The 26,137-nt window shown below is 37.2% G+C and overlaps 1 protein-coding gene across 1 annotated transcript; it reads left to right on the top strand.

Annotated features, from left to right (window-relative positions):
- The first annotated feature begins 525 nt into the window (after window positions 1-525).
- On the top strand, window positions 526-4,821 carry LOC129882772 (magnesium transporter MRS2-I-like). The gene is made up of 11 exons (XM_055957217.1): window positions 526-916; window positions 1,036-1,065; window positions 1,528-1,687; window positions 1,827-1,948; window positions 2,978-3,052; window positions 3,225-3,452; window positions 3,536-3,580; window positions 3,686-3,730; window positions 3,830-3,859; window positions 4,033-4,152; window positions 4,478-4,821. Exons 1-11 carry the CDS (start codon window positions 725-727, stop codon window positions 4,562-4,564), a joined length of 1,134 nt encoding a protein of 377 aa, XP_055813192.1. The 5' UTR covers window positions 526-724; the 3' UTR covers window positions 4,565-4,821.
- Window positions 4,822-26,137: the final 21,316 nt, after the last annotated feature.

Here is a 26,137-nt window from a genome sequence, read left to right as displayed (position 1 = left end):
TGTTTGTTTATAAATGCTTGTAGGTGCGTTTGTTTATAAAAATTTCATCCACCTGATTAATATAACAATTCTATTTGCTAACACGTTAATTTTTAAAATATATTTTTAATTTTCTTTAATAATTCCAACAAACGACCTCATAGGTTAAAAAAATATACAAACAAAATATTATTAATATACAAAATAAATATATGTATTATTTATATTCCACTGAACGACCCCTATCCTATCCCAATCCCATTAGCCACTGTCCCTACCACCTCACCACCTGTAACTTGTAAGGCTGTAACCCTCTTACCAAATCACCAACTTGATAATATCTGCCTAACTTATGTATAAAATTAATATTAACCTAATATTTTTATTTATTTATCAAATATCCAAAAATAAAATTTTAAAACCTCACTTAATTAAAAAAAACATTTTCCTTCCTACAAAAGTAGATTACTTGTTAAGATTGACGGTTGATGCAGCGTATTTCTCTGTTTATGCAAGTTTTTGCTTGTTTAGCGCACCCACAATCGACCAAAAACATACAGCCATGCAAACCAACTTTACTTCTTTTACCAGTAACTACTTTGTTTCTATCTCACAAATATCATCATGTCATGTCCCTATCACTATTTCCCCTTTTTCCCCTACCTTTCAAATTTCCCCTCTTTAACATATCTGCAAAATAAGTATTCAAATTCAGTGATTTTGCCACTTCTTCAAAGTGTGGAAGATGAAAACAGGGGTATCTAGAAGGTGGATAATGGTAGACAGTAAAGGGCAGAGTAGTATCTTGGATTTGGATAAGTATGCTATTATGAAAAGAGTTTCAATACATGCTAGAGATCTACGTATTCTTGATCCATTGCTTTCTTATCCTTCTGCTATACTAGGAAGAGAAAAGGCAATTGTACTCAATTTAGAGGTCCACTTAACCTTTAAACTTTCTCTATTTGATTTTTCTCGGTCAAGTAACAGTTATTATCTGGAGAGAATAACTATTAGTTGAGCTATCAAATCTAATTGTTATGCTTTTGTTTTCAGCATATCAAAGCAATTATTACTACAGAAGAGGTAAATTTCTTCTATTGCTTTCTTACATTGCCTAGCAAACAGAATTTTGAGGCTGTAATCAATTCAAATATAATTTTACACTATTAAGCATAATTTATGTTGTTGTAGGAGGTTACTTGCCTTATTTTTCAGGTTACTAATTTCACTTATTTCGGAGTGATGTAATAGTGTAAAGTTTTCATTTACGCTACATAATAGTGGATTTATTCAATACTATTAACACATTTAAGCATGGTTAAAGAAAGAATTATCTTTAATACACCAAACCAAACAGTGGATAGAAATAATTAGCATTACTAATACACTCTATTCAGTATTGTTCTTACCAAACGATTCCTTAGAGTATTGAAGATAAGTTCATTGGGAATATATGATTATCAATTGTCGCTCTATAGGTTTCTTGGTTTTTATTTAATAATAAATGTATATCCCATTTTATGTGCTTTTATTTGATTGAGGTAGGTATTGATTCGTGACCCAATGGATGATAATGTTCTTCCTGTTGTTGAAGAACTTCAAAGAAGATTGCCATTGCCAGCTATTGGCTTAGGAGAAGGTGAAGATGATGACCAACCTGTTGTTAACGGGTCGCGAAATGAAGTGCAAAGCGTTGAACCAACTGGTATGCACCTACTGCTTCTTATTTCGGTGGTTCTTTTTTATCGCTTCTTAGTGTTGAGTTGTTGATTACTATGTGTTCTTTCTACGCAAGCAACACGATTGCTAATCATCAGTTTCTATTATTTGTGGATATGATACAGAATTTCCATTCGAATTTCGAGCTTTAGAAGTAGCACTAGAAGGAGTTTGCAGTTATCTTGACACTCAGACACGAGAACTAGAGACGGCTGCTTACCCGGCTTTAGATGAGCTCACCTCCAAGGTAAGCTAGTAAGTTACGCGGACAATATATTAGAAGGTCACTTTCATGCCTTGTGCAACTAACTACGTAAACTATGCATTCATAATCTGAAGAAGAGTGTGGTAATCGTTTGAAGCTGGTCAAATTGCCTAAAATAGTAGATAAAATTTGTTTGATTTGAGATTATCTTTGATTATTTTGCATTGAGCTGTACTAATTACCGTTAATCAGCTGTCGTGTCTGCTGCTCTTGAAAGTCATATCTAATTGCCACCATCGAATATCCAACAAGTTTCTGTTCGATAGGTTGACATGTTGTTTTCTTCCGAAAGCAGTCGATTAGCACCTTCCTTTTCTAAATGATTAAAATAGAACTAAGTTCAACAGTGGAAGATCTACGGTGAAAACGCTACTTTTAGCATTCTCCCACTTGTCTATGGCCTGAAAGTGAGGGAAGAATAGGGAAAAAGATAATTGGTTTCTTGCAACGTTATGCTAAGCACGGACTTAAAAATATTATCATCCGTAGAAGAGGGAATTAAAGAGTTTTTCTTGGTAAGGGAAACAATCACTTGTTACTGATAGATGGATTAGTGAAGTTTTATGCCAAAAACTTGCAATCTGATGATTTATATTTACCTCACGACAGAATCAGGTAGAATGCGTTGCAAGAATTATCCCAGAGAATAGACTTATGGTCCATTTGATTATATCACCAGTCCACCTCGCAATCTTCATCAACCAAGATTAGTTATATTTGAACAGGAGGCAATATAATACGACCTTGCTCGATTGTTTTGCATAAATTAAATTGACAAAATGTCCTTCCTCAACTGTTGGTTTCATCCCAAGCACAATTAAGGGAACCATTGTATAGTTAATTTACTGGATAACATTTTGGTTTTGATATGTCTGTGTTGGGCATATATTGTTCTCTCAAAGTTTCTCCTGCAATATATACATCATTATTCATCTATTGAGAGTATAGTCAGTTTGTTTCCCAAGTACCTTTTCTTGTCAAATTTATGAAACAAATTTTACTAATTTGCAGATTAGTAGTCGTAACCTGGATCGAGTGCGCAAATTGAAGAGTGCAATGACTAGGTTGACTAGTCGGGTTCAAAAAGTATGTCTCTCTTTTTCTTCTATATGTTATGTCCTGAAATGTACCAAGATATTCTGGTCTATGCGTCGGTTCATGAACTAGAAATTTGGTGTCTCAAAGGAACAAGATTGAGTTCATCTTAGAGCTGAAAGTTTAATTAATGTAATTGAATCTAAATTATGCCAATTTCCAGGTTAGGGATGATCTCGAACAACTTCTTGAAGATGATGGTGACATGGCTGACCTTTACCTCTCAAGAAAATTAGTTGCCGGATTTTCATCTCCCTTGAGTGGCCAGGTGGCACCTTACTGGTCCCCTGATTCTTCCTCAATACGCTCAAAGTTATTATCCAAAGCAAGCAGAATCAGTGGGATAACTCATGAGGAGACTGATGTTGAGGAACTTGAGATGTTGCTTGAGGTTGGTATTATCACAATCTTACACACTTTGGCATAATTAATCCTGGGATACGTGTGTTGTTCAATGACTACATGCTTTTGTAGGCTTACTTTGTGCAAATTGAAAGCACGATGAACAAATTGACAACGGTAAGACAGTGAATAGAGCAGGAACTTGATGCCCTTTACATACACAAAATGAACTGATCATTCTGAACTAATTAAATAGTGATACTGGGGTGTTCATTTATCCAGTTGCGCGAATATATTGATGACACCGAGGACTATATTAATATTCAGGTTACTCACTACTGATTTAACTTGTTCTTTAATACTAGAAAGCTTCTAGCTTTAGGAACTATATACAAAACTAATCAGTAAATTCCTTCTTGTACGCAGCTGGACAATCATCGAAATCAGCTGATCCAGGTATGTTGAAACTTGTACGTCTTGTTAATATCAGACTATTACTGGATCCATTCCACTCTATTCAAACAATACTACTCATATGATCTTTCGAAATTATTATCCTATTTAAATCTGTTACTTCTCGACTTGTATATTGGCGAATAAATAACAATTTGTTTCGACTGATACTGCAGTTGGAGCTGTTCCTGAGTTCTGGTACTGTCTGTTTAACAGTGTACTCCTTGGTGGCTGCAATATTTGGAATGAATATTCCACATCCATGGAAGAAAGACCATGGTTACCTTTTTAAATGGGTGCGCATACTCGACCAATTCTTTTTCTAGGAGTAGTATATTATATCAAAAATTTAATTCAAAAGTATATAGAAGTTAAAATTCTTGAAGGGAACCCTCGGAACAACAGTAAAGTTGTCTCCATTTGACCTTTTAGGTCACAGGTTCAAGCTATAGAATCAATCACTGATGCTTATATCAGGATTAACTTCCAACCTATCACACCCTCTCGGGATGCGATCCTTCTTCGGATCTTGTGTGAATGCAGGATGCTTCCTGCACTCAGAATCTACAATTGAAAGATTTTTTTCTTCTTTCTGGTAACACTTTTGTTAATATATTGCAGGTGGTCATGCTTGCGGGAATTGCTTCTGCATCCATTTTCCTATCAATAATTACATATGCTAGGCACAAGGGTCTTGTTGGATCTTAATTACTCCTTTTCTCTCTTATATTATATAAAAATACACCCCACGCATCAACATGTTCAGATTTAATTTCTAGATTGCAACTTCAAGTGAGAGGTGGAGCCAGGATTGTAGACTAAAGGATGCAATGTCACGAGACGAAACTTAGGACTTAAGACATTTTTGAATCTTTCTCCGCTATGCTACTAGAAGCTTTTCGTGTATTAATGAATTCAACAATCAAATGTAATTTTCTGACAAGCGGATTCAATTGACCACTCTAGAGTAGAGTTATCAATATGGATTGGCCTAGCCCATACGGGCTTTGAATTTTGGCAGGCCAAAAAAAGTCAGCACAATTTATAACTATGTGGGTTATGGATTGCACCGGGCTAACCTACTTTTTTCAAAAGAATATAATTTAAATTTAAAATTTAAAATATTAACATTAATATCGACAAGACAATATTATATGGTGTTTATAATTTGTTAACCAAGTCTCAAATTTATTAATAAAATAATTTTAATAATACTTATCAAGTTTGGTTTCAAGTAAAGATTTGCTTGTAAGATTTCAATCTGAAATCATTGTCATTTTATGCAAATATTTTGAATAAAATCCAACAAAAAAATATTTTTTATATTTGGGTTTTTGAACTTTGTAATATTCTATTTAAGACTTTAAGTTTGGACTCTCTTGTTATTTTTAATATTCTATTTTATTTTTGAGAAAAGAACATTTATGCCCCGAAAAAAGTAAAATATTTATCCTTAAGTGCACCACTAATTTCATACATACTTTGATGGTATCAAAGAGTAATTGAGCAGTGTTTTCATTGAGGTTTGTTTTAGTCCTTGAATAAGATTACTCAATCATTCATGATACCAGTATGGTATATCTACATATTGTTATGGTATCATTGATGTATGTTTCAATTCTTCAATATTTTAATTTTAAAAAATGATTAAAAAAAGTCATAATTTAGATACAATTTTTTTAAAAAATATTGCAGAGAGAAAAAAAAATTATAAAAATATATTTGTAGTAATTTAGAATTTAATAAATAAGATTGTGACCTTCATAATTTTCTCTTAATTATTTCTTATTTATTCCTTAAAAAAAGAGTCTAATCCAATATGATATTGATAGGGTATCAATATACCGACAGAGTATCACAAAGGATTAAACTCAGTCCTATATGATACCGATATGGTATCAATATATCGACGGAGTATAACAGGGGATTAATTCATAGTTGTGATGCTGACATCATGCTAACATCATGTATGAAATAAGAAAAGAGAAAGTGGGGTAGGCGCATAAGTAGATCGGAAAAGGGTCAAATATACTCATGTTCTATTGAAAATAGTTTACATATACCCTTCATTATACTTTCGGGCTAAATATACCCCTTTTGTTATACTTTCGGTTCAAATATACCCCTCAAGTTATACTTTGATACAAATTCTTCCTTAACTTTAACGGAATAGCACTTGAAAAGCTAAAAATTAAATAATTCATTTTCAATTCTAAATATCTAATTTTTTTAGGAATAAAAAAAATCAAGTACTAATTTAAGTTTATTCCTTAGATATGACAATACAAAATGCATTGCATAATTTTAAGTATTAATACATGAAATTTTAAATACTAATTTGAGCCTTTTTTTCTTACAAAATGATAAGACAAAAAATGATGCAAAGTATTTTGCAGCATTTTTATCTTATCATTTTGTAAGAAAAAAAATACTCAAATTAGTACTTAGAAATTTCATGTATTAGTATTGTATTGTTATTTCTAATAAAAATAACTCAAATTAGTACTTGGAAGTTTTATTTATTCCTAAAAAAATAGATATTTAAAATTGGGAATGAATTATTTATTTTTGAGCTTTTCAAGTGTTCTTCTGTTAAAATTAAAGGCGAATTTGTACCAAAGTATAATGAGAGGAGTATATTTGAATCGAAAGTATAACAAGAAATGTATATTTAGACCAAAAATATAACGAGGGATATATTTAAACTATTTTCAATAGTATAGGGGTATATTTGACCCTTCTCCGTAAATAGTTTGGGTCATGGGTCTATTTAAGGGTAAATAATTTGGATTTGGTCCAATTTGAGTAAAATAGTTTCACTAATGAGTCAAATTTATGTAGTTTTCCTTTTATTTTTTTTACTTAATTTTTATTTGGCCCACGAGCTGATCCAACCCACATTGTTCAAGTCTTACAAACTGATGGACTTATAAGAGCCGGGCTAAAAAGCTCTAGTTTTAAATGAGCTTTAAAATTTAAAATTTTTACAGAAATACTCAATTTATAAAATCATATTTTCTAAATGTTCCTACCGTTTCAAAATATTTCAATAATCCCTTATTTTATATTTTTCTACCCAACCTTTTGATGCATGACTCTTCATATTCCTCTAAAATATCTGACATAATAAATTTACTCCTAAATTAGAGCCTATATTCCTGCATCTATTTTACAAGTTTCTTTTTCAAATTTTATTCACTATTATTGAAATCTAAGAAAACAACTGAAGAAATTCGCCATTTTCATTTTTGTTTTTCTTTTTTATTTTTTTTATTGTAGAAGTTCTTCATCTTCTTCGTTGATTTCGGTGCTAATATGAAATCTAATACATCGTTTAATCTCGGTATTGCACAAATAGGTGATCCTCCTCAAGCTGCTAATGAATTCCAACTTGTTCATGAAACTCTTGTTCTTATTCAATCGGAAATTCGTGTACAAACAGAGAAAGTTTCTCAAAATGAAGAACTTCCTCAAGTTGAAGAAGTTCATCAAGTTCTCCCTCTGAGGCGTGATTTCTATTCGGCTGAGGTAGAGTTTCGTAAAAATAGATCTAAAAAGATTCATGATCCATTGTTAGCATTGAAACATCAACAAGATGAATCCAAGAAACATGCTACTACAATTCAAAATCACCAGGAAAAAAAAAAGATAAGCAAAAGGGGGAAAAATCGAAGCTACTACTTCGCGTCCTTCTTTATCCAAGATATTGCTTTCGTAATGTGTCTAGATTTTTTCTAATTCAGTAATGTCATAATTCTGGAAATTGCATGTGTTTTTGATGATGTAGTTATGTTACAATTTTCATGTATCAATTTAAACTTCATTGTTTGAATTTCATTGTATCAAGTCTGATTCACAAATTTCATTGTATCAAGTTGATTGTTATAAACATTAAAAAAGAATTTTCAGTATATCCTGTTTTATTGTATAGTTCTAATTTCATTGTATCAAGTCTGATCCACTGCAGCAGTCCCTTGTATCAAATTTTCTTTTATCAAATTTTATTGTATCAAATTTATTTTTTTACATATAAGTGTCTTGTATCAAGTTTATTGTATTAGGTTGTCTGTTATTATAGTTCATTATATCAAGTTTCCTTGTATTAACTTTCATTGTATCAATTTGAGTGTAGCAAGTTTTATTGTATATAGTTGGATGGTCTCAAGATTTATTGTATCAAATTTAATTGTACGAGCATCATTGTATCAAGTTGATTGCTTTAAAACTTGAGCACAAATTTTCTTGTATCAAGTTTAATTTTATAGTTATAATCCCATTGTATCAAGTTCACAGATCCCTTGTATCAAGTATTAATATATAGTGTTAAAACTCAACTGACAACTTATCTTATGTATCAAGAAGCGTCTCCCTATATATCACGAATGGGCATCTTTTAAGGGATTTTTGTAAAATTGAAAATGATAGAGACAAATCGAAATTTACTTCTTACAATATGAAATTTCTAAAAAAAATTTAGCCCAACCATATCAAGTTACGAATTGAATCGGACTGACCCAATGAGCCCATTCCTTATTCACGACTAACCTTGAGCTAACGTGATTTCGCTACTGATTGCAAATCTGTCACTCATATGTTTCAACAACAACAACAAAAAGGAATTTAAGGATGGTCTACACGCTACAATAAGTTTTTTTGTTAAACTCGAATTTGCTCAACCTATATCATTAACTCTCAAATTGGCTAGATACACATAAATAACCTATTAATAAACTACACTGATACTAAAGAAAGTAACTTACGCAGAAGAAACTATTTATAACTTAAAATCCAAAATTAAATTATTTGTGATTTATATATTAAACTAAAAAGAAAACAACAAGTGACACACACACACGTATAGAAGGCGTTACACATCAGAAAACGTTAACAAATTACTCATTCAGTATATTTTTATCTGTCCAATATATTAATAATAGATGTGCATTTATATTTGTCTAATTTGAAATATTAAAAAAAAAATTATCATTTGATATCTATTTTACTCAGTATTAAGTACTAATCATTTTTTTATCATTAAAATTAGGGGTGTACAAGATAAACCGTCAAGTCAAATCGAACCGACGAATCAAGTCAAACCGACTAAAAAATTGACTCGTGGTTTGGTTTGATTAGTTTGGCGTTGAAAAAAATAAATCAATAATTGTTGGTTTGGTTTGGTATTAAAAATTCGAACTGAATCCAAACCAAACTGACATAATACATATATAATTTTGTTTTTTTATACACAAAAAATATTAATTATAATATGCTTTGTAAGTGTTTTTTAAATTTGTTTATAACTTTCAATATTTACATATATTATTTCATATATGGGCTAAACAAATTGACATGTGATCTATCTTTTCGTGAGTTTTTGATATGTTTTCCTAAGACAATGTCTTGAAGATGACATTGTACAACTTATTTTTTTCGATTTTATTTATTCAAATGTCTTTGAGATGTTATTAAACAATAAAATCACACGATCAAGGGAACAACCTTCAATTGAGAACTTCAAGTGCAACAGTAAATCATGCGATCAAGGGAACAACCTATTCAATTTGATCTATTTTTCAATCACAGTGTAGTTATAAAAAAAATCAAAAAACTAAAAAACCTAAAAAATCAAAAGAACTGACTAAAATCGAAACCAAAAAAACAGAAACTAGATTGATCTTGATTTGGTTTATAAATTTAATAAACTGACATAATTACAACAACAACAACAACAACAACAACCCAGTGAAATCCCACAACGTGGGGTCTGGGGAGGGTAAAATGTACGCAGACCTTACTCCTACCAAGGTAGGACAACTGTTTCCGAGAGACCCTCGGCTCAATAGAAGCATAAAAAGAGATCAGATAAGGCTAAGAAGTTCAAAGCGATATGGAAAAATAAATAACAAAAGTGACACAGATAAAATAGAGTAATCAAAGGACAGAAAGTAATACATAATAACAGAAGTCAAAGCACAAGAAATTATAGTGCGCTACTGCGCCTACTAATACGGACGAATAACGAGACTATGTACTAGCCTTCTACCCTAATATGGGTCCTCCACACCCTCATATCTAAGATCATGTCATCAGTAAGCTATAGCTGCGCCATGTCCTGTCTAATTACCTCCCCTAATATTTCTTTGGCCTCTTCTGAAACCATCCATGGCCAACCTCTTCAAATTCTTCTTCTTGTTTCTTCTTTTCTCCTATGGATCTTGCAAATCTGAATATAGACTCAATACTTGTTCCTCATCTGCAACCAAATTCCTTCTCTGAAGATTCAATCCGATTCAATATTTGCTGGATTTGATCTGTTATGCTCTTTGCCCGATTTCTCTACCTGGGTCATCTACTACCTACACAACTCAAAGGTCATTGTGAACAGCATCCTGGCAAGCCGACGTGAACAGTAACTCCGATGTGATAGTAACTTCGATGTGAACAGTAACTCTGACATGAACAGTGTTTTCCGGCGGCAACTAAGTTCATTTCAACTGGAGTTGGTACCTCCGGTTTCCATATCTATTCTTTTCTCGTACAGTTGTAGTTACATTTTGCTGACTTTAGACCTTTGAATAATTTATTAGTTCATAGTGTTTTCGTGGCTTTGGGTAGTGATAGTCGACTATGGTCATGTTCTCGCTCAGGAACGAGGGTAAAGAGGGGTAAGTGGGTTAAATGAGCATCTAGACTGACCTTAAGTTCTTAAAATATTAAAACGTTAACAGAAAAATCCATAGAGCTAGTTAAGATTCTAAATAAGAGGAAGATTAATATATCTTCTGTCCAAGAGACCAAATGGTTAGGTTCTAAAGCTAAGGAGGTAGATGGGTATAATCTTTGAATCTCTAGTAGATCGAAGTATAGGAATGGAGTAGGCATTTTAATAGACAGTGATTTAAGAAATCAGGTGGTGGAGGTTAGGAGAGTCACTGATAGGATGATGTTAATTCAGGTGGTCATTGAAGGGATCACGTTGAACATTATTAGTGCTTATATGACGCAAGCGGGCTTAGGCGAGGAGGATAAGATGCGCTTTTGGGAGAATTTAGATGAGTTAGTGGGAGACATGCCGCCTACTGAGAAGTTTTTTGTGGAAGGGGATTTCAATAGGCACATCAGATTTATTTCGGGAGGGAATGATGATGTGCATGGAGGCTTTGGCTTCGGGAAAAAAAATGAATAAGGAGTTTCACTTTTAGATTTCGCAAGAGCTTATGGGTTGGTGATAGCCAACTCGAGTTTCCCAAAGAAGGAGGACCACTTGGTAACCTTTCATAGTTCGGTGGCTAAGACTCAGATAGACTTTTTACTTAGAAGGATGATAAAGGTCTATGCAAAGACTGTAAGGTCACTCCAATTGACAATCTTATGACCCGACATAAGCTCTTGGTGATGAATTTAGGGATCAATATAACGAGGAAGAATAGGGTCGGGGATGACCGACCTAGGATCAGATGGAGGAGTTTGACCACGGCTAGTAACCTGGAGATGGAAGAGAAATTAAAGGATATAGGGGCCTGGGATAGTAGTGGGGATGCGAACAGTATGTGGGATAGGACGACTAGTTGTATTAGGGTTGTAGCAAAGAAAGTGTTGGAAGACTCAACAGGTAGCCGTGGTCAGCATCGAGAGGACTGATGATGGAATGGAGAACTGTAAGGGAAGGTGGAAGCAAAGAAGATGACGTATGCGAAGCTGATAGAAAATAAGGATGAGGTGGAGAAATGGACGAATAGGGAACTTTATAAGATAGCAAGGAAGGAGGCAAAATCGACGATTTCAACGGCAAAAACGGCAGCTTTTGAACGCTTTTATGCTGAACTAGAAGAGAAATATAGGGATAGGAAATTGTTTAGGCTAGCCATGGCGCGGGAGAGAATGGCACATAATGTGGATCAAGTGAAGTGCATTAAAGACGAACATGGAAAACTATTGGTAGAAGAGACCCTCATTACACAGAGATGGTAGTCATACTTCTATAAACTCTTGAATGAGGGGACAGAGAGATTGTGTTGGGAGATTTGGAACATAATGGGAGGCGTCACTATTTTGGATATTGCAGGAGTATTACGGTCGAAGATTTTAAGGGTGTTATGCGTAGAATGCACTGGAGAAGAGCGATCGGACCTGATGAGATTCCTGGGGAATTTTGGAAGAGCGTGAGCTCGGTAGGTTTGGAGTGGCTAACTAGGTTATTTAATGTCATTTTTAAGACGACAATAATGCCAGAAGAATGGAGGTCGAGCGTAACGATCCCTCTATATAAAAATAAGGGGGATATCTAGAGTTGCAATAACTATAGAAGTATCAAGCTTCTAAGCCATACTATGAAAGTGTGGGAAAGAGTGGTGGAGATGAGGGTGAGGAGAGGTGTGTCTATTTCAGAGAACTAGTTTAGATTTATGCCGGGGAGACCAACTACAGAAGCCATCCATCTTATGAGGAGACTGGTGGAGCAGTATAAGGAGAGGAAGAGGGACTTGGATATGGTATTCATCGACCTATAAAGGCTTATGATAAAGTTCTACGAGAGATACTATAGAGATGTTTGGAGGCTAAAGGTGTACCTGTGGCATATATTAGGGTGATCAAGGACATGTATGAGGGTACCAAAACCAAGGTAAGAATAGTAGGAGGGGACTTAAAGCACTTTCTAGTTGTGATGGGGTTGCATCAAGGATCATCTCTTAGTCCGTTTTTATTTGCCTTGATGATGGATAGATTGACGCAACAAATTCAAGGGAAGGTGCCATAGTGTGTGCTTTTCGCGGATGACATAGTCTTGATCAATGAGACTCGTAGCGGAGTTAACGCTAAGATGGAGGATTGGAGACATACATTGGAGTCTAAAGGGTTTAAGCTGAGTAGGACCAAGATAAAGTACTTAAAGTACAAGTTCAGTGAGATACCTCAGGAGATTGGCGTGGAAGTTAGGCTTGGTGATCAGGCCATCCAAAAAAAAAAGTTTCAAGTACTTTGGGTGTAACACCCCTCAAAAATTTTCCCTAAGATTCAGAACCTTCTTGTATACGGGTAGGGTCAGACCCGAGTATAGAGGAACGTATGGATGAGCTAGGATGAGTACTTGAGAAATTTAAGGATGTTGGAGGTGATGTGGGGTCACAAGGGGGCCCCTAGGACCAAATCAAATCCAAAAGATTCGCCGTGGCTAAGTTTGAGGAGGAGTTCGCATAAGGGGTTGACTTCTAACGACCCTATCTTTTGAAAGATGACAATCTGGGTGGCCCACGACCCATCAAATTACAGGTCATCGAGTCTTCTTTTCAACGCCACCAAGAATGTAACTTTTGGAGTTCCGAGTCAAAAGATATGTCGATCCTAAGATGAACTAGCACAGCAGGGATTTTCAGGCCTGGGGTTCAACTACTGGAAATCTGGGCTTGGCGCGGCAGTGGAGCGATGCGCCACTATCGCGCCAGGAACAAGCCTCAGTAGTTTAGCCCCTAGCGCGGCGTGCCACTACGAGATATGCAGGGTTTTCAAGCTAATTTCCAGAACCCAAAAAGATTTGGCCTTGGCGCTGTAAGGGCGCGACACGCCACTATTGCGCCAAAAATATGCCTCAGTAGTTTGGTCCTTAGTGCGGCGCGCCACTAAACGTTGTGCAGGTTTTTGGGCGTAATCGGTCTAGCGCTGCACTGGCGCGACGCGCCACTATCGCGCCAGAAGCATTTTAGCCTATTTTCAGAACTTTTTAAGAAGGGGCAATTTGGGAACTTACCCAAATTATATATGTATCACCCTAGTCCATTTTGGGGTCACAATTTTTAGCCCTACTCTCTCTCTCTAGAAAAGACCTAGAAATCTCTCTCTCTCTCTCTCTTCTTCTTCTTCTCCTTCTCCATTTCCAATAAGAGATTGTTCCAAGAGATTCAAGACTTCAAGCTTTCTATTGAAGAGCCAACAACAAAGTTTCTTCAAGAATCTATTCTAAGGTATGTAAGGCTATCCAAAACATGGGTTGAGTCCACCCATGTGCCCTACTCTTGCTTTGAGGTTAGAGGTCCATGAGAATGGAGTTTCTTGTTATGGTTTATGTTTGAATGAGTTTTGTCTCCTATTAATTTGACTTTATTTATGTTGATGTTGTTGAGCTAAGAAGTTCCTAAAACCTTCATATTAGTATGAGTTGATGGAAATGACTAGGGGTGGGCATAAAATACCGAAAACCGAATTACCGAACCGAACCGGCTATTTCGGTATTTGGTAATTCGGTATTTCGGTTCGGTATTCGGTACCAAAATTGATATTTCGGTATTTCGGTTTTGGTATTCGGGATTTCGGTTTCGGTATTCGGGATTTCCCGAATACCGAACTTTTTAATTTTTTTTTATTATTTTTTTTTACAAAAAAACTAGAAAAAAAATTACCAAAAAATAAGAGTATAGTAAGAGGAAACTATCTCATTTTTTCATTTCCCTTACCATTTTCATTTCAACTTTCCCACGTTTACCGTATATTATATCATTATATGCACACTTACACGTACATTATGGATAACTGCTAAAATTTAATTCATGTACATGTAAAAATTATAAATTCTAATTTCAGATTTATGCAATTGATTAAGAATTCTAATTTCACTTTGCATGATTCTCACATTAGTTATCTACATAAATTATTTGGTAGTTACATTGAAAACGAAAGATTCCAACTCTTTCATATCTTTGCAGGAACTAATTAATAAGTGCAGTGATGTAGAGTTTTTGGATAATTCAAAGAAAAACATATGTATAAAAATTATGTACGATATATTAGAGATTTTTGTTTTCACTCTTTTTCATTATTTTTATTACATGGTAATATTTTTTTTATTCTGTATCGATTCATAAATTATTTTCTGTTTGTTTACGATGTATCATTTCTCCTCCTTAGAATGTGGCTTACGAGCAATTTCGATTTCGATATTCGGCAAGTTAAAATGCATCTATTACTTAATTATGGTGTAGTAATAAAAATGTAAGTTAAGATATGTATTCTTTAGGTTAATGTAAATATTAAATGCGGATAAATTTTTATTGTATATTAACTATTAAAAAAATATGGTATTACCGAATACCGTACCGAACTGAAGTTTTATTTACCGATTACCGAATTACCGAATCGAAGTTTGAAAGTTCGGTATTTGGTATATACTTTGAATTACCGATTACCGAATTATCGAACCCGAACTTTGAAAATATCGAACCGAATACCGAACGCCCACCCCTAGAAATGACTTGTTAATATGCTTTGTTGATTTCCTTAACCATGTGTTTATGTTGAATGTGTCAATTTCCTTAAATGTGATATTTCTCTTGAATTGTTGAGTTAAAGCCTTAGAGTTGTGATGAATCCTAAGGAGAGGTTATAATTGCTTATATAAATAAGGCTTGATTGAGTTGATTGGGGGATAGAATTGACGAGGGGACAAGGTCCTAAATGAGACTTGTCATTATAACTTGATTGAGTTGAGATGAGAATAAAGTTGATGAGTTGGCAAGATTCTAAATGAAACTAGCCGTGAGGGCTTGTTTGAGATGATTGGATGGAGTCTTATGAGCATAGAGTCATCGGAGAAGTATCGAGCACTGAGGCGGGTGAGAGTATAGTCCGTACTCGAACCCCAGGAACTACGCCGCCAACGTAGGTAGGGATAGAACCGTTAAAGTCGGATGCTTCCTATGGGATCGAATCGTTAAAGTCGGATGTTTCCCATTTATTTGTCCTAAAATGATAGGACTTGACTAATCGATGGAATCCATGATTAGAGAGGTGTTCATGCCCTGGCAAGGTATGGACGGACGTGGCAACAACGTCTGATTATTGTACTATTACTGGCTCATAGGTGATGGTTGTCGAATAAGAGAAACTCCCATTTAGGTCTTAATAGTATTCCGAGTCAGTTGAGTTGAGTGACATGAGATTTGGTCCGGTCTAAAACACTTCTTGTTAGACTTAGGACCCTTGAGTGAGTTGTTATGTATATATATATGAGTTGAGATCCTGAGTTGATATTGATGTTTTCTTGATGTTTGTTTCATCCGGCCATTTTACATACTCGTATATTTTACGTACTGATGCCATTTGGCCTGCATCGTTTCTTGATGCAGAGACAGGTACTAGAGATCATCAACCAGTGCCCTGTTGAAGATCCACATACACTCCCAGCTAGTTGGTGAGTCCTCCTAATCTGCGAAGGATGTTGAGCTTTCTTGTATAGTTTTGTTATCGTTTCCTTCATTTTGATTGTTGTAGCCATGGGCTTGTCATTGACACCTTCTAGACTTTGATAAAGGCTTCATAGACTAGAGTGTGGGAAGGTTGGACCGCTATTTTTGAGAAGTCTTATTATAACTGTTTTGATGAGTTGATAGTAATTGGCCCTCGGCCCTTATATTATGAATAATGTGTCTATGATTGAGTCTTCCTCTGAGTGAATATGAATGGATGATAGTGTGATTGAATCAGGTGGTTTGCTTGAAGGTCAGAAATGGCTTTTAAGTGCCGGCACATCTAGGGTACCCTCCCAGGGCGTGACAAACATGTTATCAGAGCTCAGAGTTCAAGTGTCCTAGGGAGTGTATGAAGCCGTGTCTAGTAGAGTCTTGGTTATGGGTGTGTTGTGCACTAAACTTATAAGCAGGAGGCTATAGGACATTAGGAATTGTTTCACTTCTTTCATACTCTGAATTCGTGCGATAGAGTTAAACTCTATAAAACTCCTTTCTAATTCGTGCGTTTACACGTTAAAGATAATGCCTCCTAAACGCACGACCAGCAGAGAAATATTGATAACGTCGAGATGCCCCAATCAGAGGTACGCCCAGCAAGGGCTAGAGGCCGACCTGCGAGATACTCGGAGGCACCTCAAGTGCCAGCTACTCCACCTGCACCCACATTAGAGACATAATTTTGAGGGGCAATTGCAATGCTCACGCAATTAATGGCTGCCCAGAATGGTAACCAGAGTTTGCCACTCTTAGCTCTAGTCCCCAAGAGCCATATGCTGCCACTAGAATTAGAGACTTTCTGAGGATGAATCCGCCAACATTCACAGGTTCTAAGGCTGATGAAGACCCCCAAAATTTTATCGATGAGATATGGAAAATTTTGAAAGCTATGCATGCTACGGAGGTTGAAGGGGTTGAGTTGGTGTCTTATCAACTCAAGGATGTGGAAAACATCTGGTATAACCAATGGGAGCAAGGTAAGGGTGAAGATGCTGAACCTGCTAGGTGGGATGAATTTGAGGGAGCCTTTTTTGACCACTTCTTTCCCCGAGAATTAAGGAAAGCAAAAGTGGAGGAATTTGTGAATCTGAGACAGGAGGGTATGCCTGTTAAGGAGTATGGCCTGAAGTTCATCCAGCTGTCCAGGTATGCTCCAGAAATGATCCCAGATGTGAGGTCAAAAATGAGGAAGTTCGTCTTCGGATTAAGGAGGCATGTGAAGAGGGAATGCAAAGCAGCATTATTGATCTCGTATATGGATATTTCCAGATTAATGGTGTATGCTCAACAGGTAGAGGATGAGAAGAGGAAAGACAGAGAGGAGCATCTGAGAAAGAAGGTAAAATTAGCGGGCCATGAGAATGAACAGAAGCGAATCAAGGGCAACAGGTCCTTCTTCCAGAAGAAGACTTCCAACTATGCCTTATCCACCGCCAGTGCACCTATGCTACAGAATAGGTATGATCGGCAGGGACAGAGTCGCCAAAATCTCAGACCCCAGGGTTCTCAATCCCATGCCAGCATAAGTCAAGGCTCGAGAGGGAAGCCACCATGCGGCAAGTGTGGTAGGCTCCACTTGGGAGAATGTAGAGCGGGAAGGGTTGGTTGTTATAAATGCGGCCAAATGGACCATTTTCAGAGGGAGTTCCCGACAGAGGGAAACAGAGTCCAGCATTCTTCCACCGCACCGTCGGCTAGGGGTAACCAGAGGGGCACTACTTCAGGTAAAAATAGAGGTACAAACCGCCTATATACCATGGGTAGTCGTCAAGATCAAGAGAACTCTCCAAACGTCGTGACGGGTATGATTTGAGTCTCTTCTCTTAATTATTATGTGTTGATGGATCCGGGTGCCACCCTATCTTTTGTGACTCCTTATGTGGCAAGTAAATTCGATAAAATTCCTGAATGTCTTCTTGAGCCCTTCAGTGTAGCTACTCCTGTCGGTTATTCTGTTTTAGCTGAGAGAGTCTATAGAGATTGCACTGTGTCAATCCATCACAGGGACACCTTGGCCGACTTAATTGAGTTGGACATGGTCGATTTTGATGTGATCCTTGGCATGGACTGACTTTATATCTGTTATGCCTTAATTGACTGTAGGACTCGGGTCGTTAAGTTCAGATTCTCGAATGAGGCTGTCATAGAGTGGAAGGGGAGTCTTGTTGTGCCTAAGGGTAAGTTTATTTCTTACCTTAGGTCCAGGAAGCTAATCTCAAAAGGGTGTGTTTATCACATTGTCCGAGTGAAAGATGACAACATTGAGTCTCCATCCCTTGAGTCGATTCCGATTGTCAACGAGTTTCCAATGTTTTTCCTGAAGATCTGCCTGGAGTCCCTTCGGATAGGGAGATCGACTTTGGGATTGATGTTCTTCCTGATACTTAGCCTATCTCAATCCCTCTATATAGAATAGCTCCGACTGAGTTGAAAGAGTTGAAAGAACAGTTGAATGACTTGCTAGATAAGAGATTCATTAGGCCGAGTGTCTCACCATGGGGTGCTCCGGTCCTATTTGTGCGAAAGAAAGATGGGTCCCTTAGGATGTGCATTGACTACAGACAGTTGAATAAGGTCACCATAAAGAACAAATACCCTCTCCCCAGAATAGATGATTTATTTGATCAACTTTAGGGTGCCACGTGTTTCTCAAAGATAGACTTGAGATCCAGCTACCATCAGTTGAAGGTGAGGGAATGTGATATTCCGAAGAATGCTTTTCAGACTCGTTATGGCCACTTTGAATTTTTGGTCATGTCCTTTGGGTTGACTAATACCCCTGTAGCTTTTATGGATCTCATGAACCGAGTATTCAAACTATATCTTGATATGTTTGCGATTGTATTCATAGATGATATCTTAGTCTACTCCAAAAATGAGGAGGAGCATGCCCATCATCTTAGAGTCGTCTTGCAAACTCTGAAGGACCAGGTATTGTATGCAAAGTTCTCCAAATGTGAATTTTGGCTTGTATCAGTGGCCTTCTTAGGCCACATTGTATCCGGAGATGGTATTCAGTTGATGCCCAAAAGATTGAAGCTGTGAAGAATTGGCCCAAACCCACATGCCCAACAGAGATAAGAAGCTTCTTGGGTTTGGCCGGCTATTATCGAAGGTTTGTAGAGGGATTCTCATCTATATCATCACCATTGACTAAGCTGACCCAAAAGAAGGCTAAGTTCCAATGGTCCGATGCTTGTGAAGAGAGTTTCCAGAAATTAAAGACCAAGCTAACCACTGCTCCTGTCCTGACTTTGCCCGATGGAACAGAGGGATTTGTGATCTATTGTGATGCATCTAGAATAGGGTTGGGCTGTGTACTGATGCAGAGAGGAAAGGTGATAGCCTATGCTTCAAGACAGCTTAAGGTTCATGAGAGGAACTACCCAACTCATGACCTCGAGCTGGTAGCTGTGGTGTTTGCGCTTAAAATTTGGCGCCACTACTTGTATGGAGTGCATGTTGATGTATTCACCGATCACAAGAGCTTACAATACGTCTTCAGCCAAAAGAAACTTAATCTAAGGCAAATGAGATGGCTCGAGCTACTCAAGGACTATGACATGATAATCCTCTACCATCCAGGTAAAGCTAATGTTGTTGCTGATGCTCTTAGCAGGTTGTCTATGGGTAGCACTGCCCAGGTAGAGGAGGGGAGGAGAGAATTGGCAAAGGAAGTACATAGATTAGCCCGATTGGGAGTCCGTCTTGAAGAGAACAATGAAGGTGGAGTTACTGTTCAGGATGGGTCTACATCCTCACTTGTGGCAGAGGTAAAGGAGAAGCAAGACCAAGATCCCGTCCTTCTTAAATTGAAAGGAGTTGTTCACAAATAAGGGGTAATGATTTTTACCAAAGGGGGAGATGGTGTGTTGAGGTACCAAAATAGGTTGTGTGTACCTGATGTCGATGATGTTCGAGGGAGGATTATGGCCGAAGCGCATAGTTCTAGATACTCTATTCATCCGAGCTCTACAAAATGTACCATGACTTGAGGGAAATCTATTGGTGGAGTGGGATGAAGAGAAATATTGCGGAATTCATTTCCAAGTGCCTGAATTGTCAACAGGTGAAGGTTGAGCATCAAAAGCCATGTGGTTTAGCCCAAAACATAGAAATTCCGAAATGAAAGTGGGAGATGATCAACATGGACTTTATTACGGGTTTGCCGAGGTCCCGAAAACAACATGATTCGATTTGGGTAATTATGGATAGAATGACGAAATTAGCTCACTTCTTGGCAGTTAAGACTACTGACACCGCAGAAGATTATGCAAAGTTATACATTCAAGAGATCGTCAGATTGCATGGAGTCCCCTTGTCCATCATCTCGGATAGAGGAGCTTAATTCACTTCCCAATTCTGGAGATCTTTTCAGAAGGGACTGGGTTCAAAGGTGAACCTTAGTACGACCTTCTATCCCCAGACAGATGGCCAAGCAGAGCGCACCATACAGACATTGGAAGATATGTTGAGGGCATGTGTACTCGACTTCAAAGGAAATTAGAACGATCACTTACCTCTTATAGAGTTTGCATATAATAATAGCTATCATGCAAGTATTCAAATGGCTCCTTATAAAGCTTTGTATGGGAAGAGGTGTAGATCACCTATTGGGTGGTTTGAGGTAGGTGAAGTCGAGTTGATTGGACCTGATTTTGTTCACCAAGCCATGGAGAAGGTGAGAGTCATTCGAGACAGGCTAAAGATAGCCCAAAGCTGCTAAAAATCTTACACCGACGTGAGGAGGAGAGACTTAGAGTTTGAGGTGGGTGATTGGGTATACCTGAAGGTGTCTCCCATGAAGGGCGTCATGAGGTTTGAAAGGAGGGGGAAACTTAGTCCCCGATATATCGGCCCTTACCAGATTTCGAGGCGGATTGAGAGTGTTGCCTATGAGTTGGAGTTACCCTCAGAGCTAGCCTCTATTCATTCGGTGTTCCACGTTTTGATGTTGAAAAAGTGCTTGGGTGATCCCTCGTTGGTAGTCCCCATTGATAGCATTGGAATTAAGGATAGCATGTCTTATGAAAAGGTTCCGGTCCAAATGTTTGATTGCCAAATTCGCAAATTGAGGAACAAAGAGGTTGCCTCAGTCAAAGTCCTGTGGAGGAACCAATTTGTTGAGGAAGACACATAGGAGGCAGAGAAATCCATGAAATCTAAATACCCACATCTATTCGTGCCTACCGAGGAGAATGTTGAAGGTAATGTCCATTTCCTTGACTTGAATTCATTTATGCATTTTGGGTTTTGATTGATAATTGTTTGAGAATTTGATTGGTTGAATGACTGAAAATTTTGAGTGTGATTTGTACCTTGAGTCCATTCCTGGTTACTCGTCATTCGAGGACGAATGATCCCAAGAGGGAGATAATATAACACCCCTCAAAAAATTTCCCTAAGATTCGGACCCTTCTTGTATACGGGTAGGGTCAGACCTGAGTATTGAGGAGCGTATGCATAAGCTAGGATGAGTCCCTGAGAAATTTAAGGATGTTGGAGGTGATGTGGGGTCACAAGGGGGCCCCTAGGACCAAATCAAATCTAAAAGATTCATCATGGCTAAGTTTGAGGAGGAGTTCGCATAAGGGGTTGACTTCTAACGACCCTATCTTTTGAAAGATGACAATCTGGGTGGCCCACGATCCATCAAATTAAAGCTCGTCGAGTCTTCTTTTCAATGCCACCAAGAATGTAACTTTAGGAGTTCGGAGTCAAAAGATATGTTGATCCTAAGATGAACTAGCATAATAGGGATTTTCAGGCCTGGGGTTCAACTACTGGAAATCTGGGCTTGGCGCCGCAGTGGCGCGACGCGCCACTATAGCGCCAGGAACATGCCTCAGTAGTTTGGCCCCTGGCGCGGCGCGCCACTACGAGATGTGCAGGGTTTTCAAGCCAATTTCCAGAACCAAGAAAGATTTGGCCTTGGCGCTGTAAGGGCGCGACGCGCCATTATCAGGCCAAAAACATACCTCAGTAGTTTGGTCCTTGGCGCGGCGCGCCACTAAAAGTTGTGCAGGTTTTTAGGCGTAATCGGCCTGGCGCTGCACTGGCGCCACGCACCACTATCGCGCCAGGAGCATTTTTGCCTATTTTCAGAACTTTTTGAGAAGGGGCAATTTGGGAACTTACCCAAATTATACATGTATCACCCTAGTCCATTTTGGGATCACAATTTTCACCCCCACTCTCTCTCTAGAAAAGCCCTAGAAATTTCTCTCTCTTCTTCTTCTTCTTCTCCTTCTCCATTTCCAATAAGCGATTATTCCAAGAGCTTCAAGACTTCAAGCTTTCCATTGAAGAGCCAACAACAAGGTTTCTTCAAGAATCTATTCTAAGGTATGTAAGGCTATCTAAAACATGGGTTGAGTCCACCCATGTGCCCTACTCTTGCTTTGAGGTTAGAGGTCCATGAGAATGGAGTTTCTTGTTATGGTTTATGTTTGAATGAGTTTTGTCTCCTATTAATTTGACTTTATTTATGTTGATGTTGTTGAGCTAAGAAATTTCTAAAACCTTCATGTTAGTATGAGTTGATGGAAATGACTTGTTAATATGCTTTGTTGATTTCCTTAACTATGTGTTTATGTTGAATGTGTCAATTTCCTTAAATGTGATATTCCTCTTGAATTATTGAGTTAAAGCCTTAGAGTTGTGATGAGTCCTAAGGAGAGGTTATAATTGCTTATCTAAATGAGGCTTGATTGAGTTGATTGGGGAATAGAATTGACGAGGGGACAAGGTCCTAAATGAGACTTGTCATTATGACTTGATTGAGTTGAGATGAGAATAAAGTTGATGAGTTGGCAAGGTTCTAAATGAAACTAGCCGTGAGGGCTTGTTTGAGATGATTGGATGGAGTCTTATGAGCATAGAGTCATGGGAGGAGTATCGAGCACCGAGGCGGGCGAGAGTATAGTCCGTACTCGAACCCCAGGAACTACGCCGCCAACATAGGTAGGGATAGAATCGTTAAAGTCAGATACTTCCCATGGGATCGAATTGTTAAAGTCGGATGTTTCCCATTTATTTGTCCTAAAATGATAGGACTTGACTAATAGATGGAATCCATGATTAGGGAGGTGTTCATGCCCTGGCAAGGTATGGATGGACGTGGCAACAACGTCTGATTGTTGTACTATCACTGGCTCATAGGTGATGGTTGTCGGATAAGAGAAACTCCCATTTAGGTCTTAATAGTATTCCGAGTCAGTTGAGTTGAGTGACATGAGATTTGGTCCGGTCTAAAACACTTCTTGTTAGACTTAGGACCCTTGAGTGAGTTGTTATGTATATATATATGAGTTGAGATCCTGAGTTGATATTGATATTTTCTTGATGTTTGTTTCATCCAGCCATTTTACATATTCGTACATTCCACGTATTGACGCCATTTGGCCTGCATCGTTTCATGATGCAGAGACAGGTACTAGAAATCATCAACCGGCGCCCCGTTGAAGATCCACATACACTCCCAGCTAGTTGGTGAGTCCTCCTAGTCTCTGGAGGATGTTGAGCTTTCTTGTATAGTTTTGTTATTGTTTCTTTCATTTTGATTGTTGTAGCCATGGGCTTGTCATTGACACCTTATAGACTTTGATAGAGGCTTCATAGACTAGAGTGTGGGAAGGTTGGACCGCTATTTTTGAGAAGTCTTATTATAACTGTTTTGATGAGTTGATAGTAATTGTCCCTCGGCCCTTATATTATGAATAATGTGTCTATGATTGAGTCTTCCTCTGAGTGAATATGAATGGATGATAGTGTGACTGAATCAGGTGGTTCGCTTGAAGGTCAGAAATGGCTTTCGAGTGCCAGTCACGTCTACAAAGTAGTGGTTAGACCGACAATGTTATATGGGGTGGAGTGTTCGCCAGTTAAGGTCTCTAACGTTCAAAAGATAAAATTTGCCGAGATGAAAATATTGAGATGGATGTGTGGGCATACTAGGAGCGACATGATTAGAAATGAGGCTATTCGGGACAAGATAGGAGTGACCTCGGTGGAAGATAAGATGCAGAAAATGCGAACCTCTCACACCTCCGAACTGACATAATTGATTGGGTTATTTTTTATTGAAAAAACCAAACTATACCGACCTATGTGCACCCCTAATTAAAATAACTTATAATAATTAAAGATGAAAAAATTATTATTTATTTATTTTTCCAGTCCTCTAGAACCAACCCCTTCCAACCTGGTACTCACACTTCTCGAACGAGTACAGGTCCTTTCAAGATTCCGTTCTCTCTCTTTTCTTTTCGAATTCTTAAGATGTCGGTCAATTCTAACATTATTTATGAGGAGTCAGACGATCAGGCCTCCTACTCAGATAAAGATGTCTCCAACGAGTCTGAATTTGAATTTTTTTTTCAAATTTCAAGAATCAATCGATGAAAAAGTTTGTAGCCCATGTGATTCACGCCTACCTCTCGTCCAAATAAATGAAAGTTTCTTTTGTGATTCTTTTTGGGCTTGTCTTTTACAAAAAGGTGCTCAATGTTGAGCTAATTCTATCGTTAAGTTAATTCTACTTTATTAATTAAGTGTAATGCAAAGATACAAAAAAATATATTTCAATAGAGAAGAAATATTCGTTCCAAAAATAAAAGAAAGAGATTTCTGTAAATGTGATGTTATGGCCTTTAATGCTATTAACATTCACAATGCGTTTCTCAAAAAATAACTCTCCTATTTGCAACTCCTCCTCTTGCAAATCCTATATAAGAAGTGTCTTTAGTGTACATAAGACACACGACCAAAAAGAAAAGAAAACATCTTCCTCCTTTCTTCTTCTTAGAATATTTTTTTGGGCAATTAGTTTTGGGCTACCTCCAAACTTTTAGCTATGAGTGCACGTATATGAAAGTAATTGTGGAACCTTTGGGAGCGATCGACTACAACGATTTGCACGGAGTCGGATCGAAATCACTTTCAAAATAGTGGCTTGCCACGACACAATATTCATAGATGAACTAATTTAGTTTCTTCTAATGGCGAACTTGTGCGTTTATTATTTTTTAAATGATGTGTCAGCTCAAATATGAACAAATAAATATAGACCGGAAGAGTACTATATTTTTCTTCTAACGTTGAAGTCTAGAATCTCTTGTTAGATACATATTAAAAGAGGGACATCAATTCTTGTCTACCCCTAAAAGTTTTTTAGAAGTTTTGAGACCTGAAAAGTGAAGAAGAGTAGCACGTAGGCTTTACATGTTTTGTTGAGGCAAAGTTTTTTTTTGGTAAAGTCTAATTGAACAAGGAAAGAGTATCAATGAGAATTGCAAACCAACTAGGAAAAGGAAAGCCAAGCCTATTTCGTCACTTGCAGCAACTATGTCCAAATAGGAGTCAACTTCCGAATTCGAGTTCAAATAGGATTCAAGATTCTCGAGTCTATATAAACCATTGAAGGTCATACAGAGAGGAGACACATACACAAATAGAGAGCAGTTTGAAGAAGAGCTATATGCATTAATCAAGAGTTATTTGTGAGGCAAGATAAAAGCTAGTTTATATTGTTTTTGTTTGAGTGTTTGTTGCAAGGAGTGAGTTTAACTTCTTGTATTAGATAGAGATAGTTGAAACAATTTTAGTGAATTCTTGTGTGTTTAGGTACTAGAGTTAGTTTCTTTGATTATTAGTTGTAATTATAAAACTTTGAGTTGTAAAGATAATAGAAAGTGTGATTGTTACTTCTTTAGCGATGAGGTTTTTCACTAAAAAAATCTTTATAATTTTATTACTATTTTATTATACAAATGTAAACTTAAGAACATAATTCCTACGATAGTTGAAAGTATCAATTCTCTTGATGACCAAATGGTAGCACAAAAAAAAGTTAAAAACAAGATTGAACAGGACTACAAATTTGTTATGTGGCTGGCACGAGGTGACATTTATGGCATGGAGACTCCAATTAGCATAGTAAGAGAATCGTTAGGACACATCGAAATTTGAAACTACAATACATGTTTAACTATGATTAATTAATAAATATATTTGTGAAAAGATACATATCTTGCATCATTGATTT

This window comes from Solanum dulcamara, chromosome 3, assembly GCF_947179165.1.
Source record: "Solanum dulcamara chromosome 3, daSolDulc1.2, whole genome shotgun sequence".
NCBI classification, from domain to species: Eukaryota; Viridiplantae; Streptophyta; class Magnoliopsida; order Solanales; family Solanaceae; genus Solanum; species Solanum dulcamara.
The sequence above is the reverse complement of the archived record's forward strand: the minus strand, read 5'-3'. Positions and strand labels throughout refer to the sequence as shown.

Bases quoted from the DNA above. Each gene is read 5' to 3' on its own strand.
- LOC129882772 (XM_055957217.1), top strand. From the start codon at position 725: ATGAAAACAGGGGTATCTAGAAGGTGGATAATGGTAGACAGTAAAGGG. The intron at 1,688-1,826 runs GTATGCACCTAC...GATATGATACAG, and splicing joins GCAAAGCGTTGAACCAACTG to AATTTCCATTCGAATTTCGA. The intron at 3,053-3,224 runs GTATGTCTCTCT...GCCAATTTCCAG, and splicing joins TGACTAGTCGGGTTCAAAAA to GTTAGGGATGATCTCGAACA.